Here is an 18,109-nt window from a genome sequence, read left to right on the forward strand (position 1 = left end):
GGCAGCAGTTGCTGGAGCCGACGAGGAGGTGGGTGGTGCGCGAATGAGGTGTTGAGTTCAGAAGAGCGCGCGAACCAGCACTGATCAGTCGCATGCACCCTGCGACCTTCCACGCTGGAAAGCGGAAGGCCAGGCGCCACTCAGATGCAGGTCGGCGCGGGCCGTCGCCGGCGCGCTCGACGTGCAAGGAGACAGCGTCGGAGTGGCGCATCAAAGTAGGCATGGTTTGTTCACTGCTGTCCAAGGATTCAGTAAACCGTTTTTGTCCTCTGGCTGGCTGCTTTGCGTGCGTTTTTCTGGATCTTCTTCAGAATTTCAGAGTTGCTGATAAAAAAATAAAAAAAATCAGAGTTGCTGATAAATCTAAAGACCCACAGACTTCATACAAAAAATAGGCATCATCTTAGATCTCAATGAAAGGATCTCTCTGCCCCCTTTATACTTTAATGTAAGAAGCAATGCGAAGACATGCAATAAAGAATAGGAAAAACAACTGTCATTCACAGCCTCGCAACACATTATAATCCTGACAAATTCCGAAGGTGCTACAAGTCTAAGATAAGTCGATAGCTGAGCAATTGGAGTTGGGTCACATGGCAATTTTCAGGTACATCTGTCTTTCAATTACTTCCACAATATTGTAGCCACTAAATTCTGCCATCATATGCAGCACCTGAATCAACAGCCAAAGATTACTCCCAAGACTGAGTGAGCTTTATTCCTTTTAGGATGTCATAGCGTTCCACCTCTGCCGCGTAGTGAACTGATCTGGCAGCACCCTGGACACCCTCCTCAGAGACCTTACAACACCCTATAACGTTCAAGGACTCCAACTTCTGCAAACGTACCAGCGCAGCCATTCCATCATCTGTCACTTTCTCACATTCGCAGAGGATGAGACTGCTCAAGGAAGGAGCCTGAATAATGAAACCAATACCAGCATCAGTAACAGACCTGCAATTCACGAGCTTGAGTGTCTCCAGGAACCGCGAGGATGAGAGGCCCTTCATCCCCTTGTCTTTAAAAATGTTGGCACCATCTAGCAAAAGAGTGTGAATTGGACAAGATTGGATGAGCGTCACAATACCCTTTTGTGTGAAGCCAATTCTGGTAGGATACTTGTGTTCGCAATATGTGAAAGTGAGCTCTACAACCTGAAGCATAGGGCAGCTGAGAGCTAGAGCCTTAAGGCTAACATCAGTCAGTGGCGTCCTAAACTCATAATCTTCACATCGCACAGGCATAAGCCGAAGTGAGATGGTCTTAAGGTTGCTGCACCTCTGGAATAGTGCAATCATCTCATTCTCATTTATACCAATAACATACTCCAGGTAAAGTGTCTCCAATGCTTTGCACTTCCCCAGGAGAAAAAGAAGTCCAATCTCTGGCTGAGTTCTAAAATGAGCCAACCTAAGGTCCTTCAAACTATCACAGCAGATGTCATAGCTATATGGGTATCCAGACACGTTGGAGGGGTCACGGGCCCCTGTCATCCAGTAATTTCCATTATTCTCGAACTCAAATTTTTGGAGATTCGCCCATCCTGGACCAAATTTTATGATGTCATACTGGCTGATTCCATTGCAATCCTTTACAACAAGTTCCCTCAACGATCCATACCTCCCAAGGTACTCAAGCCACTCCATGTTGTCTACTCCCGTATAGTCAACAAGGTGGAGAACCGAAAGATGCCTGCAACCAACCGCCACCCGAAAAATCCCAGTAGAAGTGACAGCTGGTGTGTGGTTCAGCCTGAGGGACATCAAACTTTTGCAGTCAGCTAGATAACCAAGACCAGAGTCATCAATGGAAGTGCAGAAGCTTAAAGCAAGATCAGACAGCAAGGGGCAGTGAGATGATAGAACAAGGAGGCCTTGGTTTTTCAACTGGCCCCTGTAACTGGGCTTCCATCCAGAATAATTTATCTCTACTTTAACCAAATTGGGGAACCGGGAGAACAGCGATACCAAGGCTGCTATTGTAGGTTTGAGTCCACGGCCAACACGGATAGCATCCCTGTGCTCTGCCTCGACGGTGCACAGCTGCTTCGACACGAGGGAAAGAGAATTACGATCACTTGTCTTGGTAACCCTCTTCAAGATCTCTGCAAGCAGTGCCTCTGGGAGACCCTCCATCGACTATCTCAGCTGCACAACTTGGGAATCGCAATGCTCGACAGGGTGCTGAAATTAAAATACTATTAACACATCAGGATAATCAGATAACAGTTGTTATTAAAACTCATGTAAAGAAAACATTGATGAGGCTCTGAACGCTAATCTTCGCAATAAACACTAACTGAAAACTGGGTCATAGCCTAGTGGCGCGTACTCAATTTGTTTCACAATTGATGCTAACTAATGCAGCACCCTCTTTCTATCTAACAACACCATATATGATATATGTTGATGTACCTAACCAATCACATGAAAATGACAGCATGTAACAACTCGTAGACGCTCGGGAACATGTGCTACTAACGAAAACAGTCTGTCCACCCATGCAGATTCCACCCATGTTCATACATAAATGAGCCAATAGCATTACCAGACCAAACTGCAGCAACCAAGACGACCTAGACACAATACTGCCATGGAATCAACAAAACCCAGGGCAAGAATTGTGCTCGCCTGGAACCAAGTGCAGCAATCGAGGTGGCTGGCTGGTTCAATCATGGTCGCCCTGCGAAGAAGGGGGAAAGGAATCGACCCGAATGCCGGCGTCGGCAGGGAGGAACCGAGCGGAGATTGCGGCGTTCGTGGGTTGGTCCAGGGTTGTGTAGCGGCCGGCGACAGGAAACCTCCGCACGACCTCGGAGAAAAACCCTCTTCTCGCGGGGGGCGGCGCCTTGGTTGGGAGCGGCGAAGAAGAGAAGATGCCTATGTGGGTTGCTGGGCAGAGCCTTGGGCCGGGCCAGGCCGGGTCGGGCTCAATAGAGAGAGGCCTCCGTCCCTCGCATTTAGCCTAAATAATCTTACTTGATTCTAAAAAAATGTTACTATGCATCCGTGTTTCCCTTTAGCAGTGAGCACCAGCAGCACAGTAGCAATACTATACGGCGGCAGCCGCACTATGAAAACAAAAACAAAGTTAGGAGCTGTCAGTAAGAGCATTTACGCCCGGGCTCCTCAAACAGCCCCTATACGTCCGGTCGGACGACCGGTCACAAAATCCCAACCCAGTCACACCCCTCATCCCGGTGTTATGTGCTTACAACTTTTGAATCTTTTCAAAGCATATGATCTGGATTTGTCGTATTATGGCGCGTGTTTCTTCGGTCAAATATTCAATAAAATTCACTCGTAAATTGTTGGACTCCTTTACCCCCAACAATGGCATTCGCAACTTCAAAAAAAAAAAACAATGGCATTCGCCAAGGTGACCCATTGTCCCCTATTCCTTTTTGTTGTTAACATTTTCTCTGCGTTGATCAACAAATCCATTATGGAGGAGGTCTGGAAGGAGTGTCAAAAATTTGTCGAAGAGCTACAGTTATCTCGTACCTTCTTTTTGCGGATGACTAATTACTATTTTTTCAGGCTTCTAAGCAGCAAATGATGTTGGTAAAAGGTTTGTTGAACGCTTAAGTTTTGGCGATGGGTCAGCTTATTAACCCCTCAAAGTGCTCCAGCCTTTTCAACGATGATTGTCTATCGGCGGTGGCAATGGAAGTTAAATCTATACTGGAAGTTACACAAGAAGTTTTTGATCTCAAATACTTGGGCCTTCCTGTCCCACAATGGAAGATGCACAACGGAAGATTTGAAACACTCCAAGCGCTTTTGGGCAAGGGCTTATGGATTGGAGTGAATAGTGAATGTCTTTAGGAAGTAAGGAATTGTTGGTTAAATAGGTTCTCATGCCATCCCCACTTATGTGATGAGCATGTTCAGGTTACCAACCTTAGTTTGTGATGATCTAACACGCTTGACGAGGCAGTATTGGTGGGGAATGGAGAATTGTAAAAGAAAGATGACTGTTGGGACAACATGAGATTACCAAAGTGCAAGGGAGGTATGGGCTTTCGTGACATGCGAGCTTTTAACTAAGCTCTTCTTGCCAAGCAAGCTTGGAGATTAATTGATACACTGGGCAGCCTTTGTGCGCGTCTGTTGCGAGCGAAGTACTTCCCTAATGGAAATTTACAAGATAATGTGTTCACTAGTAATTTTTTGGCCATGTGGAAAGGAATCGAGCATGGTGTGGAACTTGTTAGAAAAATGAATTATATTTGGAGAGTGGAGAATGGTTCTTTGGTCTGGACATAGAGGGACCCTTGGATTCCTCGTGGGACTTCCTTCAGGCCAGTCAGTCCCAAATGTAATTCTAGGTTTAATGGGGTCTTAGACTTCCTTGATGATAGTGGAGCTTGGAACGTCCAATGCCTCAAAGATCATTTTTGGCCTCTTCACGTTAATGAAATTTCTAAGACCTGGACCTCACCGAGACAACGACAAGACCTCTCGTGTGGTTCTCGGAGAAAAGCGAGCGATTCTTCATTGAAAATGCTTATAGACTTATGACTGCACTACATGGTGAGTTGTTCGTTGGTGGAGCTGCAATCTAACATCTAGAGGGAGATTATTCTATTTGGAACCTCATCTGGCGCTCCACGGTTCCAAAAAAAATGAAGATTACCGCCTAGAAGGCGGCATTGGGTGCCCTAGCTACAGTAGTATACGAAGTTGAATGTCACTTAGCCACTTGTTGGATGTGCTCCGAAGACAGCTACATGTGTTGCTGCTGTCATGGGGATGATTCTGACAATAAGAGAGAGGTAGGAGAATGGAGTCTGATCTTCCGAGGCGCAAATGGGTGACTTAGGGATTTTTACAAGTTCGAGCCTCTCATGATGGAGGTAACGACCCTACGTCTTGTGCTCCGAAAAATCTTTCTTTGTCCTGTGTATGAAGAGCATAGGAGATTACAATGTGTATGGGAGAGAGAGAGAGAGAGAGATTGAGAGAGAGAGAGAGAGAGAGAGAGAGAGAGAGAGAGGAAATGGAAGAAGAGAGGCTAACTCATGGTGAAGGACGGCTTATATAGAGTGCGCCATGTCCTTTCACCTTTTTTGCTACGTTGATTACAACTATTAATACTATCAACTACGAAGTGTGGTGGGCGTCTTAATGAAAGTAATGTATGCGTCAATAATAACTACGACGCCTCAGTTGCTTTCCTTGCATGTTCTGCTCCTCACATCCGAGTGACAGTTTGTCCGAGTGTCTGGGAGTTCTTCGTCCGAGTGTGGTAATAATGTGTCTTCGTCCGAGTGGATTTATGTCACGATGTTGTCCAATTAATTAGGACTTGTTGACGTTTTTGTTATTTTTAAGCGGTGGACTCGGGCCCTTTGGGCCTCCACGAGTTTAGATCATTGTGGGCTTACCCCATAGTAGGCATCTTCAACACCTGCACCCACGCAAACTGGGTTTGGGATTTTATGCGGACCATCTGGTCGCTGTCTTCCGATGATCACCTAGTTAATAATGGTAAGGAGTGGCTCCTCAGTGTCTTACTTGGCTATGATGCAGCAGAACACGAAAAGGTGATCATGATCATATGGAGAATTTGACAGCTTCACGATGATTTGGTTCATGACAAAGAGGTCCATCTAGTTGATGCCACGGTTGAGTTTCTAGATAGCTATCTAAAATCTACTAGTGACGCGAAACTATATAACACTAAGGAAATTCTTAAAGGCAAAATGTCGGCCTTGCTTGATTTGCCGAAGGAAAAACTAGATCCTGTACAGGCGAGTCCATGGCCGCCACTACCATCGGATCACGTTACTTTATCTGTGGATGGTTCGTTCTCTGATGCGGATATATTGGCCGCAACAGGTATGATCTTACGGCATTATGTTGGGTCCTTTGTATTAGCGGTGTACCAGTGTGTGTTCAACACTCTAGCCTCTAGGTGGTCATTCAGTCAGACTCCACGGAGGCCCTATCCATTTTTCCAAGAATTGGTTTAGCCGGCTCCACGTACCAACATTTTGTGGAGGAGATCAATGCTTTGAGGAAGGATAGGGACTTTATTCCATAGAAAATTAGTAGGAATCAAAATGAGTAGTCGATCAGTTGGCAAATTATAGTCGGACGGAGTGTACCATGGCAATGTTGTTACACCAATGACCACCTTATATTTCTAAGCTTTTGCCACTTGACTGTAACTCTGTAGATTTAGAATAAAACTCCTTTTACCCCCACAAAAAAAGTTAAATTAAGACAAAACCAAAACATTTTTTTATTGAATGAGAAACAAAAAAAAACTGAGAGAGAATGAGAAACTTTCTTTTTTTGAGACACGAATGAGAAACATTTGGACTTAGCACGCATCATCATCAAGTCGGCCCAAGCCCAAGCCTTCTCTGCTGCTGCGTACTAATCCATTCGAGATCCCGAAGCCGACGCTCCCCTATAGAAAAAAAGCACGCACGCCGCGAGTGAAAGCGAGGGTTTGCTTTGCCGTCGACCTCGCCGCGGAGGTTTCTTCGCCCAATCCACCCACTCGATCACCGCCGTTCCCGCCCAGATCTCCCCTCCCGGTCGGCGCCGCCCTCGCTGGTTCGTCGGCTCCTTCGAGGTACGGATCTGGGTCCCTTCCCTTCTCGAGCAACATTGGTTGAGCCAGCCGAGGTGCTGTCGATTCTTCCACTTGACTTCTTTTGATTCCGTTCTGCAATGTCTGCATAAATCCTGTTCTCCCACCTGCGTATGAGCCTAGAATATCCTCTGTGCAATCCTAGAGGAAATAGCTTGCTTTAATTAATTTTAGTAAAACCTGTTATTAAGCGCCCAGAAATATCCTTGCAGATGTGAGTTCAGTTGGATGTTTAATTACCTTGTGGTCTTGTAGTTCTATTTGGTCTATTCGTAGACTGTAAGAGGTCAGGTTAATTTGATTTCCCTGACAACGTTTTTCCGTTCCATGACATGGATACAAGTATTGGGCTTTTGCATTAGGTGATTGCTGCAAGCTAAGCACATAATTTGGTGTCTGTTCCAAGATAAGCGCATAATAGACCTTCCAACAGATATAAAAAAGTTAAATGTTTCACTAGTGTTTCCTTTTACATTAGTTCGTACAGCTGTTATTTGGTTATCTTGTTCTGTTCCGTTCTGACTATAGAATCTTTGCTTCAGTGCCTGTCGGGTCTTGAGACTGCCCAAGTTGTGCAGCTAAGATACTCAATGGAGGATCTCCCAGAGCCACTGCTTGCAGAGATCGTCAAGAGGATTACCCAGACAAGTGATGTTAATTCTCTTTCCCTTGTGTCGAAGCAGCTCTGCACCGTCGAGGCGGAGCACAGGGATGCTATCCGCATTGGCCGTGGACTCAATCCTTCAACAGAAGCCTTGGTATCTCTCTTCTCCCGGTTTCCCAATTTGGTGAAAGTAGAGATCGATTACTCTGGGTGGAAGTCTACTGACGCGGAGCAGTTGAACAACCAAGGCCTTTATGTTCTATCATCTCACTGCCCCTCGCTGTCTGATCTTGCTTTAAGCTTCTGCTCATACATCGACGACACTGGTCTTGGTTATCTATCTGACTGCAAAAAATTGAGGTCCCTCAGGCTGAACCGTGCACCAGCAGTCACTTCTACTGGGATTTTTCGGGTGGCGGTTGGTTGCAGGTATCTGTCAGTTCTCCACCTTGTTGACTGTAAGGCAGTAGACAACAGGGAGTGGCTTGAGTACTTTGGGAGGTATGGATCGTTGGGTGAACTTGTTGTAAAGGATTGTGATGGAATCAGCCAGTATGACCTCTTAAAGTTTGGCGCAGGATGGGCAAATCTCCAAAAGTTTGAGTTCGAGATTAATGGAGATTATTTCATGTTATTTGCTCATGATCCCTCCATCGTGTCTGGCTACCCATATAGCTATGACATCTGCTGTGATAGCTTGAAGGATCTTCGGTTGGCTCATATTATAACAAATGAAGAAATTGGACTTCGTTTTCTCCTGGGGAAGTGCAAAGCATTAGAGACACTTTACCTGGAGTATGTTATTGGTCTACATGAGAATGAGATGATTTCACTATTCCAGAGGTGCAGCAACCTTAAAACTGTCGCACTTCGACTCAGGCCTCTGCGCTGTGAAGATTTTGAGTATAGGACAGCACTGACTGATGCTAGCCTTAAGGCTCTAGCTGTTAGCTGCCCGATGCTTCAGGTTGTTGAGCTCACATTCGCATTTTGCGACCCCGATTGGCCTACTGAAATAGGTTTCACACAAGAGGGCATTTTGACGCTGATCCAATCTTGTCCAATTCGCGCTCTTTTGCTAAATGGTGCCAGCATTTTGTATGACGAGGGGATGAAGTGCCTCTCATCCTCACCGCTCCTGAAGAAGCTCGAGCTCGTGGACTGCTGCTCTATAACTGATGCTGGTATGAATTTCATTATTCAGGCTCCTTGCTTGAGGAGTCTCACACTCCGCCAATGCAATAAAGTAACAGACAATGGGATGGCTGAGCTGGCACGTTCACAGAAGTTGGAGTCACTGACCGTGATAGGCTGCCGCCGGATCTCTCTGAAGGGTGTGCGAGGGGCTGCCAAAACAGTTCGCTACTCTGCAGAGTTTGAAAGCCTAGAGAGTTTAAAAGCAATTAACATGAACATAAAATGACTGCTGTCGCCCTGAATCCAGTATTTGGCTATTAATTTGTGTTCACTATATATCAGCAGAAGTTTGAAACCGCAAAACTATGAAAGCAAACTCGGAGGACAGGTGCACCTGCCATTTCCAATTGGCTTCAGATGTTCTAGACTTGCTTTGGTAGCGCGAGATCTGTCTTAGGAATTTGACAGAATTCTTGCGTATCCTATGACAGCAACTTCGATTTGTAATCTATTTGCATTGCTCCTGTCTGTACTTCATTTGCTTTTTCAATTTATTCTTATAGCTTCAGTGTTTGAATTTCAAAAGAATATCAGGTTCTTTTGGCTGCTTGTGCAACATTTAAGGTTCAGGCGTCATTGAGCGCATTAAACCTGGAGATTAGATCTGCTAGTCATTTCTTTACAGTGGTTCCTGCTCATAACATATCAACACAACGCATGGCGCACATATTATGAAACAAAGCAAAGAGGTTATGAACAGTGAACAGATGCCTTTTTCTCACACTGAACATATATACATGTACAAGGTGATAGTTCTGTGCAAAACGGCAGAGAAAACAGATATGGTACAGCGACTCAGCATATCACTTGATGTAATCTAGTGTAGTCTTCATGCTGCTTGGCCATAGCAAATGTCTTCATCTAAAATTGTAAGGGCATCAGAGGCGTTACACACAAGAACCAGCAAGCTGCCGGCTAATTCCTTCGTAACAGAAACTCTTTGGGTGGAGAAGAACTGACGAATGATCAGATACATGCTGATTTACAGAAAGATAGTCAGAGAATCAACATTCGAGAAAGAGGGTTACAGATCAGCTCATGAAGATAAAAGAGGCAGTTTTCTGAACCTTTGCCAGGACAACGGAGAGATGTGTGCTTTGACAAGCATGCACAGATCAGCAGAGGGAAGTAATTCCTCAAGTATGCCTGATTCCACTTGCAATGTTAAGCAGTACATCCTTGCTCTCCCTGCCAGCCATCGATCGTCCCGCCTCATCGAGGCCATCTCTGCAGCTATCGCCATCGACGACAGGAGCGAGGCGGCGCTCCAACAGTTGAGGCGGCTACTGCCGGCAGTGATGGAGGCACGGCCTCTGCTGGAGAACCTGCTGGTGGCAGCGCAGGTGCTGCGGTGGCGCAACCCACCGTCGGTGCAATCAGTCCCCAGCCCCAACTAACGTTTTCTACTCGTCGAAGGTACTTGAAACTCGTGTATTTTTAGACTTACCTCAGGCGCCAATCATATACTATTACAAAAGAAACCAGGTGCTGCTACTATGAGAAGTTTCCTACTAATATATTTTGACTGAACTTTTCTGAATTGTTCGAACATACAGGAAAAAACAGTTTCTCCGAACCTGTGTTCCTGCTCTGCAACACCATGGCGTTCGTGGCGTCCCTGCTCATCACCATGCAGCTCATCATCCATGGCAAGAAGCTCGGTCTCTCAAGCAATGCATGTGCGTAGTAGTCGCGCTGGTCGGCCTTGTCGGCGCATACGCCGCCTAGGTCGTGTCCCTGGTTGGTGCCGTTCTGGCATACATCTTTGTCCATCGCTTCTATACTTGTCGTCGTTCCACTCCAGGCCAACAAACTTATGATAATCAGAAGACCAGTGATGATGCCAGGTAATGAACAATACAATGTACTAGAGCTTTCCTTCAGAAGATTCATCTATTTTACAGTGGCAAGAACCAAAGAAACTTCGTTGTGAGATTATATAGATGGAGCAAGCATAACAAAAACATATTCATGTCTAGTCTCCTGCTTCTTTCACTCACATCTACGTATGGTTCATCCTACTGTCATGATTAATTGGTGTTTGGTCTTAATCATATCAAATACTCCCTCTGTAACTTAATGTAAGACGTTAGGCAGTATGTGCGTTAGTGAATCAGCTACAGACCAACGCATGAAGCTTGAGAGCCCTGAAGCAGTGTACTATAATTGATCATGCTTATAGTGCTACCTACAAATGTTTTTTAACTGTCGGTGAGGGGGGCTCCGCACTTGAACCTATGAGACCACACAGTAGGCCAACAATGATATTTGTGATATTGACAACCAAGGTCTCTAGGTCAACCGGACGAAATACTAAAATACGCATTGTGATAACAAGGCTTATGTAGATTCGAGGTTCGGTACACGGTCCGATGATAATAAGGGAGCAGAGAGTGCTTAAGCTAGAAACTGCAGAAAGAAATACAAAGGCACATCGATCCTGTGAAACTCTACTAGACATCCCAGAGGAACTGCAGGTTGAAGAGCTATGGCCTAGTCCTTGCGCGGAGGATGGAGATGAACATCTCAAGATGACACAAGCGCTTTCGTCATTGCGGTAGACTGCTACTCGCTGCTACTACCATAACCGAAGACTCTACACTGGTAATTTGATTGATTACCACGCTCCCAAATATATGCTGCCACTAGATTACCGATGTCTCCCAGTCCTAATACATCATGTATACCACGATAAGCATGGATGCATGCGACTTTGGTCCATTTCTTTATACTCTGAATTTTGCTTCATTTGTTGTAATACTGGCTAAGTAAAGGTTGTTGCTCTATTATATAGCCCCCTCATTGATCTCTATTGATGTACAAGTACTGTACTACTGGACAAGGTTGCTGTGCCAATTATCACTTTCAATTTCCATGATTCGATATTGTACAAGCTGATAGGTAGCACATGGCATATGGGTACGTATCGTGAATCTCATGGCATTAGAAGGACGTACCCATATGCGGTAAATAGGAGATACTCCCTCTGTTCCTTTATATAAGGTGTATTTGTTTATCGATAAAATTTTAGAATGTAAGGTGCATTTCTTCTAATTCCTCATAATTCCCTTGTTAGCCCTCCAGAAGAAAGGAAAGTATATATCTCTTTTGATTGTCAGTATCTCTTCTTGTAGAGAAAGAAGGAAAATATCTCTCTGTCGATTGCATGTATCTCTTACTTTACTAGAACAACTGATTTACTCGCCACTAACTAATCAATTTGCCAAGGATAATTTTGTCCTAACATGTCTATAATTATGTGCCTTGGTCACCGTGTCGAAAATAATACACCATAAATAAAGGAACGGAGGGAGTAGTACTCTGTTTGATAATGCACAAATCACTGACCCTTGTGTCCTCATTGATATGATTGCCAGGTGGCTAAATGATTGGACTATTTTGCAGAAAAATCAGGAAATCGAAGAAATCTGAAGTGATTGGTAAGAATGCCAAAGTAGACAGCAAATGAAGTCTTTCGTGCAATTCAAGGTTGAGATTTTTTGGTGTGCTCCGAATAGAGTGACGATCTGGGGAAGTCAGCATGTGCGAGGACCCTGATGGAGAAGCTCCTTTTGGGTATTTGCTGTATAGTTTGCTTTGCTCAATGTAATGGCTGGCAATGTACTTTGCTTTCCCCCCTATTGTCGTAGTTAGTTGGTTGATTGTACTATTAGTATAAGCAGGGTCTCAAACATTGCTTCTTATCTTCCTGGGCATCTGTTGATTGTGATCTGAAGTCCCGGGTGGATTTCCCAGATCATGGTCAGCTTGCGGCTTGTAAGGTGCTCTAGGATATTTAGTTTGTGTTGCCTTTTATTTCCTGTTTACTGTACTAATTGTGTTCATATGTGCAATGCATGATGTTCTACAAGCAGCCAGAAGAAAGAACATATTCCTTTTTTTTACTGTGCCAACTTCTACAGGACAAGAGAGCCAAAGTAGTATTTGCAAGAATCGAATACAACCAGAAAGCAGTGAACTGAAGTGACGCGGTTGGAGATCACATGGCACCTCCAGCCATATAGCAACTATTTATGGACGGGCATGCCGCGATGAAACAATCAAATCGGATCCTCGGCAAAAACCAACGAGCCCGAGTCGACTTCGTTTCTGAAGATCATTACATTTCCCCAATCAATTGAGATTACGGCAGAAGGTCGAGCCCTGCAGCTCCGGTTATCAGCCGATTGTGCAACTAGAAGAACCTGTAATTCGTTTCAAATCTGAAGGCCCATGTTAGGTCTCAATGAAAGGAGCTCAGTGCCCCCCTTGTTGTGACTTTAAGAAACAATGTAAAGACAATATAAATACCCAAAACAACTGTCTTTCAAAACTCGCAACGTGTTAAAATCCGGACAAATTCCTGAGGCGCTTATAAAGTCTAAAATGACCTCGGAGTTCAGTCACACGAAAGTGTAAGGTAGATTCTCTTCCAGTTACTATCATATATACTCCCTCAGTCCCAAAAAATCAGCTACACTTATTTTGAGACGGAGGGAGCATGTGCCACTACATGCATATATATATGCAGCAACAGAAACTAGGAGTAGTTAAATTCTGCAACTACATGCAGCAACAGAAATTAAAAGCCGAACATTACTTCTGAGACTGAGACAGATTGAGCTTCATCCTTTTAGGCTGTCGTGGCTCTCAATCTCTGCGGAGTAGTGAAATGATTTGGCAGCCCCCTGGACACCGTCCTGAGAGATCTGACGGCACCCTATAAAAGTCAGGGACACCGGCTTCTGCCAACGTACCAGTGCAACCATTCCATTATCTGTCACTTTCTTGCATTTGCGGAGTGTGACCTTGTTAAGAAAATTTCTTGTGATGCAGAAACTACTGCATTTCACAAGCAACCCAAAACAACCTGCTATTGCTTCCTACTGTTCTATGCCGCGCAAAAGCCGGCCTCAACCGACTTTTTACAAGATAAATGAAGTATTTCCAACAGTCAGATATAGTGAGGTTTCTGAAGATCATTGCATCTCGCCTTCTCCAGCGGTTCCAGTCGGTTGAGATTAGGAGTTTGGCACCCAAGATGGAGCCCTGCAGCTCCGGTTATCACTCCTCAGATCTCGTCAGAAGACACAGCGAGCTCTGCAATGACAATGTGAATACATGAAAGGAGCTCTCCTCCCCTTTTTTCTTCTTTTAAAGAAGCAATGTGAATACATTATAATACGGAAAACAACCATCATTTAAAGTCCCACAACATGCAAGAATTTGACACGAATAGGGAAATAAATAGGAAAAATAACCTTCATTCCAAGCCTAGCGAGACGGAAGAATTTGAGAAACTCGTGAGTTGCTAACAGTCTAAAATAATAACCGAGGCATTGGAGTTGTGCCACACGAAAATGTCAACGCGTACATCTGTTCTCTAGTTACTTTCATGATACTGTAACTACTAAAACTCCATATACTGAATCCGCATTCCTTTTAAGCTGCCGAGGTTTTCAATCTCTGCCGAGTAGCGAACTGTTTTGGCAGCTCCCTGAATGCCCTCCTGAGAGACCTGGCAGCAGCCTATAACCGTCAGTGACTCCAACTTATGAGAACGTATGAGTGCAGCCATTCCATCATCGGTGATGCTGCTACATTGACGTAGCGTGAGGTGACTCAGACAAGGAGCCTGAGCAATGAGATCCATCCCAGCATCAGTTATAGACTTGCAATGCACGAGCTCGAGTGTCTCCAGAAACTGTGAGGATGAGAGGCCCTTCATCCCCTCGTCACGGAAAATGGTGGCACCGTTAAGCACAAAAGCACGAATCGGACAGGATGGGATGAGCGCTACAATACCCTCTTGTGTGAAGCCTATATCTGTTGGCCGACGCACAGAGCAAAATGCGAATGTGAGCTCAACAACCTGAAGCATAGGGCAGCTGAGTGCTAGAGCCTTAAGGCTAACATCAGTCAATGCTGTCCTAAACTCATAATCTTCACAGTGCAGAGGGATGAGTCGAAGTGAGATGCTTTTAAGGTTGCTACAATTCTGGAATAGTGCGATCATCTCACTCTCACTTAGACCAATAACGTACTCCAAATAAAGTGTCTCCAATGCTTTGCACTTCCCCAGGAGAAAACGAAGTCCAATTTCTGGCTGAGTTATAATATGAGCCAATCTAAGATCCTTCAAATTATCACAGCAGATGTCATAGCTATATGGGTAGCCAGACACGTAGGAGGAATCATGGGCCCCCATCTCAACGTAATTTCCATTAATCTCAAACTCAAATTCCCAGTAGAAGTTACTGCTGGTGCGTGGTTCAGCCTGAGGGACCTCAAATTTTCGATCTCAGCTAGATAATAAAGACCAATGTCATCGATGTAGGCAGCGAGATGATAGAACAAGGAGGCCTTTGTTTTTCAACTGGCCCCCATCACTGGGCTTCCATTCAGAATAATTGATCTCTACTTTCGTCAAATTGGGGAACCGGGAGAACAGCGATACCAAGGCTTCTGTACTAGGGCCGAGTCCACAGCCAACACGGATAGCATCCCTATGCTCCGCCTCGACGGTGCAGAGCTGCTTCGACACGAGGGAAAGAGAATTACGATCACTTGTCTTGGTAACCCTCTTGACGATCTCTGCAAGCAGTGCCTCTGGGAGACCCTCCATCGAGAATCTCCGTGGCATGACTTGGGAATCTCAATGCTCGACAGGGTGCTGAAATTAAAATATTATTATCAGAATGGAACACATCAAGATAATCAGATAATAGCTTTTAAACTCATGTAAAGGAAACATTGATGAGGCTTCAAACGGTTATGTATCTTCGGAAAGATTTGTGTGCTAATCTTCACAATGAACCCTAATTGGGAACTGAGTCATAGCGGATTGTGGTGTATGTCCCTACCGAGTAGGGTTGGAGTCCTGTGACGAGCGCCAGTGTCTCACAATAACTTAATAAAATTATACAGGGCAGCTCCCCCTTCAGACTCAATTCGTTCCACGGTCGACTATGATAGCACCTATCTGTATCTGAAATTCTGAATCGTGGAACAAAAATAGTTCCTTGATTATTTGTAGCTAACAGCACCATGCATATGTTGATGTACCTAACCAACAAAATGAGCATGTAACGAATTCTAGACGCTACCGAACATCTGCTACTAACAAGAACGAACTTACCCACTCCTGCATTCTGCACATATCGAAAGTTCGAAACCAGGTTCATGCATAAATGGGCCAGTGGCAGTACCAGACCAAACTGCAGGAATTAAGTCAGACCTAGACACAACACTGTCATGGAATCAACAGAACCCACAGGGCAAGAATCAAGCTCACCTAGGCGCCAGACGGCGGAATCGTCAGAACTAACTAAGCGCAGTGCAGCAATCGAGTTCACCTAGGCTCTGCTAAATCATGGTCGCTTTGCTCAAAAGGGGAAAGGCATCGACCCGAATCCGTACCGCAGGGGGATAAGGAATGCCGGCGTCGGGAGGGAAGGATCGCGCGGAGACGGCGTCGATCGTGGGGCGGTCCGGAGCTGGGTGGCGGCCGGCGGCAGGAAACCTCCGCCGCGACCTCGGAGAGAAGATGCCTATGTGGGCTGCTGAGCAGAGCCTTGGGCTGAGCAGAGCCCTCGCACTATACTGGCCCAAATAAGTCTTGCTCTGCATCTGTAGGAGTATTTTCCTTTAGCAGTGAGCACTAGCGGCAGCAGCTTAAGAAAAACAGCAGCAACTGCTCTTAAAATACAAACAGACCGCTAACAATACTGCAGCAGTAAAACAGTCCTCCTGCATTAAAATGGAAAAAAATGAAATGGTAGCGGCAGCACAGGAGCTATCAGTACTGCACCTGTATTTCACAAGGAAACATTATTAACCAGTAGCTTAATTCAGGTTCAAAGAAAAAAACCAGTAGCTTAATTTGTTCATGGTTCAGATATGCAGAGCCAAGAAACACCACCGGAGTCGGATCAAGAAACACAAGCGTGATCCATTTTACTGTCAAATTTCAGAGTATCTTCTTTCTTCTTCTGCCACCAACCCCACCAAAGATTCAAAGAAGCACTGATTCCAAGTTTTCCTTCTATCCATCCACACAGACCAAAACACTTAAAAAGAAAGTCAGTCAAAGAGCACAAATCCCTTTCCACAGAAAAGACCGGCAAAGGCGTCAAACTAAAATAGCATTACCCTGACCTAGCTCAATCATCGCCCCGATCTCATTCACTGTTACCCGGTGCTGGTGGACGGTGAATCAGAATCCACGACGCACCATTATTCTTCTGGATGAAGCGAAGCTAGGGATGCAGCTAGGATCGACGAAAATTACAGTATACGTAGTACTCCCTATGGTTCTTTTTACTTTGTATATTAGCTTTGTCCAAAGTCAATCTCATTCAACTTTGATCAAGTTTATATTAAAAAATTATAAACATTCACATAACAACATCAATATCTTTAGATTCATCTTGGAATATATTTTTATATTATATTTATAAGATATTATAAATGCTAATAATTTTCAATATAAATTTGGTCAAACTTATCAAAGTTTGACTTTCAATAAAACCAATGTGCAGAGTAAAAAAGACCGGAGGAAGTATGTTCCAACGAGCTGATATTTTCTCCGAAACGATCTCTATCTATCTATCTATCTCCGTCTCCGATGATATACCTTTGTGGCTGGCGTTGATCGGTTTCGCGCCGCCCCCCGTCCCATCCCAACCGTCGCCGTCGCCAACTTTTCGCGCGGCAGGAGAAGGAAGGCGGTGCCGTCGCCGGGGCCCGCACGGCACCCCCCCACCGGGAATCCCCGTCGGCGGCTGCGTAGGCGCTACGTAGTGCGCCCACCGCATATACCCTGCGTCGCGTCGCGTCACAACCCATCGCCGCACAAAATATCAGCCCGATTTTTCCCGGTCGTTGCAGCCATGAAACCAGACGAGAAAGGGTGCCAGGATGGCCGGGATTTCTGTGGTGATCGCGGGTGCAGGTGAGGCGTGTAGTGTGAACCGGTGCTGAGCTGGGAATCTGCTCATGATACGCTACGATTATAAAACCCAGACGTACGTGCGGCTGCAACTTTGAAGTTTCTTCTCCTTCGGAGTTGAGTTGGATGGTGGCCGTCCTTTTTGTCCGGGCTAGTCTCACGAGTCATCATCTCCGTGAAAGCGATCGGTGTGATGTGACGCGGACCGACCAACGGTTCGACTCTTGACAGCGGTTATTATACAGCTGATGATGTGCTCCTACTCCCTCCTTTTCGGTTTATATGGCTCAATTTAAAAATCTCATCAACCAAGGTAGATGATGAATGGTGGAATACTTTTTGTAGTTTGCAAAAGCACCTAATTAATGCATTTGTTTTCCTCAAAAAATTATGCTTATCAATGCATAAATTGCAATGCATACATGCATAAAGTACATGCATTGGTCAATTTTCTCTTAATACTTGCATGCAATGATTTAATACACCTTGGAATCTGAACATGTGATGGAAAACAATCAAATTGAGCCTTATAAAATGAAAAAACTAAAATTTAAAGATAAGCTCTATAAACCGAAAAGGAGGGAGTATATGATATGATTCTGAGCTGGTCTACGGAACGTCCTTGAGGACTCGAGAAATTGTGCAGTAGTAAGCACGCACGCAGGGGATGGATGCTTTTGCTGCAAGGAATGGCCAGGTGATGGGCGCATAAAAAATGTTTGGACTGGAGATAGATATATATAGATATGGAT

The 18,109-nt window shown here is 45.0% G+C and overlaps 3 protein-coding genes across 3 annotated transcripts; 1 reads left to right on the forward strand and 2 right to left on the reverse strand.

The window, feature by feature from the left end:
* Positions 1-410: 410 nt before the first annotated feature.
* LOC123131207 (F-box/LRR-repeat protein 14-like) lies at positions 411-2,179 on the reverse strand. The gene has a single exon (XM_044550933.1). The coding sequence runs from the start codon at positions 2,133-2,135 to the stop codon at positions 693-695; it is 1,443 nt and encodes a 480-aa protein (XP_044406868.1). The 5' UTR covers positions 2,136-2,179; the 3' UTR covers positions 411-692.
* A 4,227-nt stretch (positions 2,180-6,406) lies between these two features.
* LOC123128812 (F-box/LRR-repeat protein 14) lies at positions 6,407-8,915 on the forward strand. The gene is made up of 2 exons (XM_044548905.1): positions 6,407-6,588; positions 7,149-8,915. The coding sequence occupies exon 2, from the start codon at positions 7,197-7,199 to the stop codon at positions 8,631-8,633; it is 1,437 nt and encodes a 478-aa protein (XP_044404840.1). The 5' UTR covers positions 6,407-6,588; positions 7,149-7,196; the 3' UTR covers positions 8,634-8,915.
* A 4,394-nt stretch (positions 8,916-13,309) lies between these two features.
* Positions 13,310-15,969, reverse strand: LOC123131209 (F-box/LRR-repeat protein 14-like). Its single transcript, XM_044550934.1, has 2 exons — positions 15,827-15,969; positions 13,310-15,080 (listed from the first exon to the last, which is right to left on the reverse strand). Exon 2 carries the CDS (start codon positions 14,613-14,615, stop codon positions 13,818-13,820), a length of 798 nt encoding a protein of 265 aa, XP_044406869.1. The 5' UTR covers positions 14,616-15,080; positions 15,827-15,969; the 3' UTR covers positions 13,310-13,817.
* Positions 15,970-18,109: the final 2,140 nt, after the last annotated feature.

Source organism: Triticum aestivum, chromosome 6A (assembly GCF_018294505.1).
Source record: "Triticum aestivum cultivar Chinese Spring chromosome 6A, IWGSC CS RefSeq v2.1, whole genome shotgun sequence".
Classification (NCBI taxonomy): Eukaryota; Viridiplantae; Streptophyta; class Magnoliopsida; order Poales; family Poaceae; genus Triticum; species Triticum aestivum.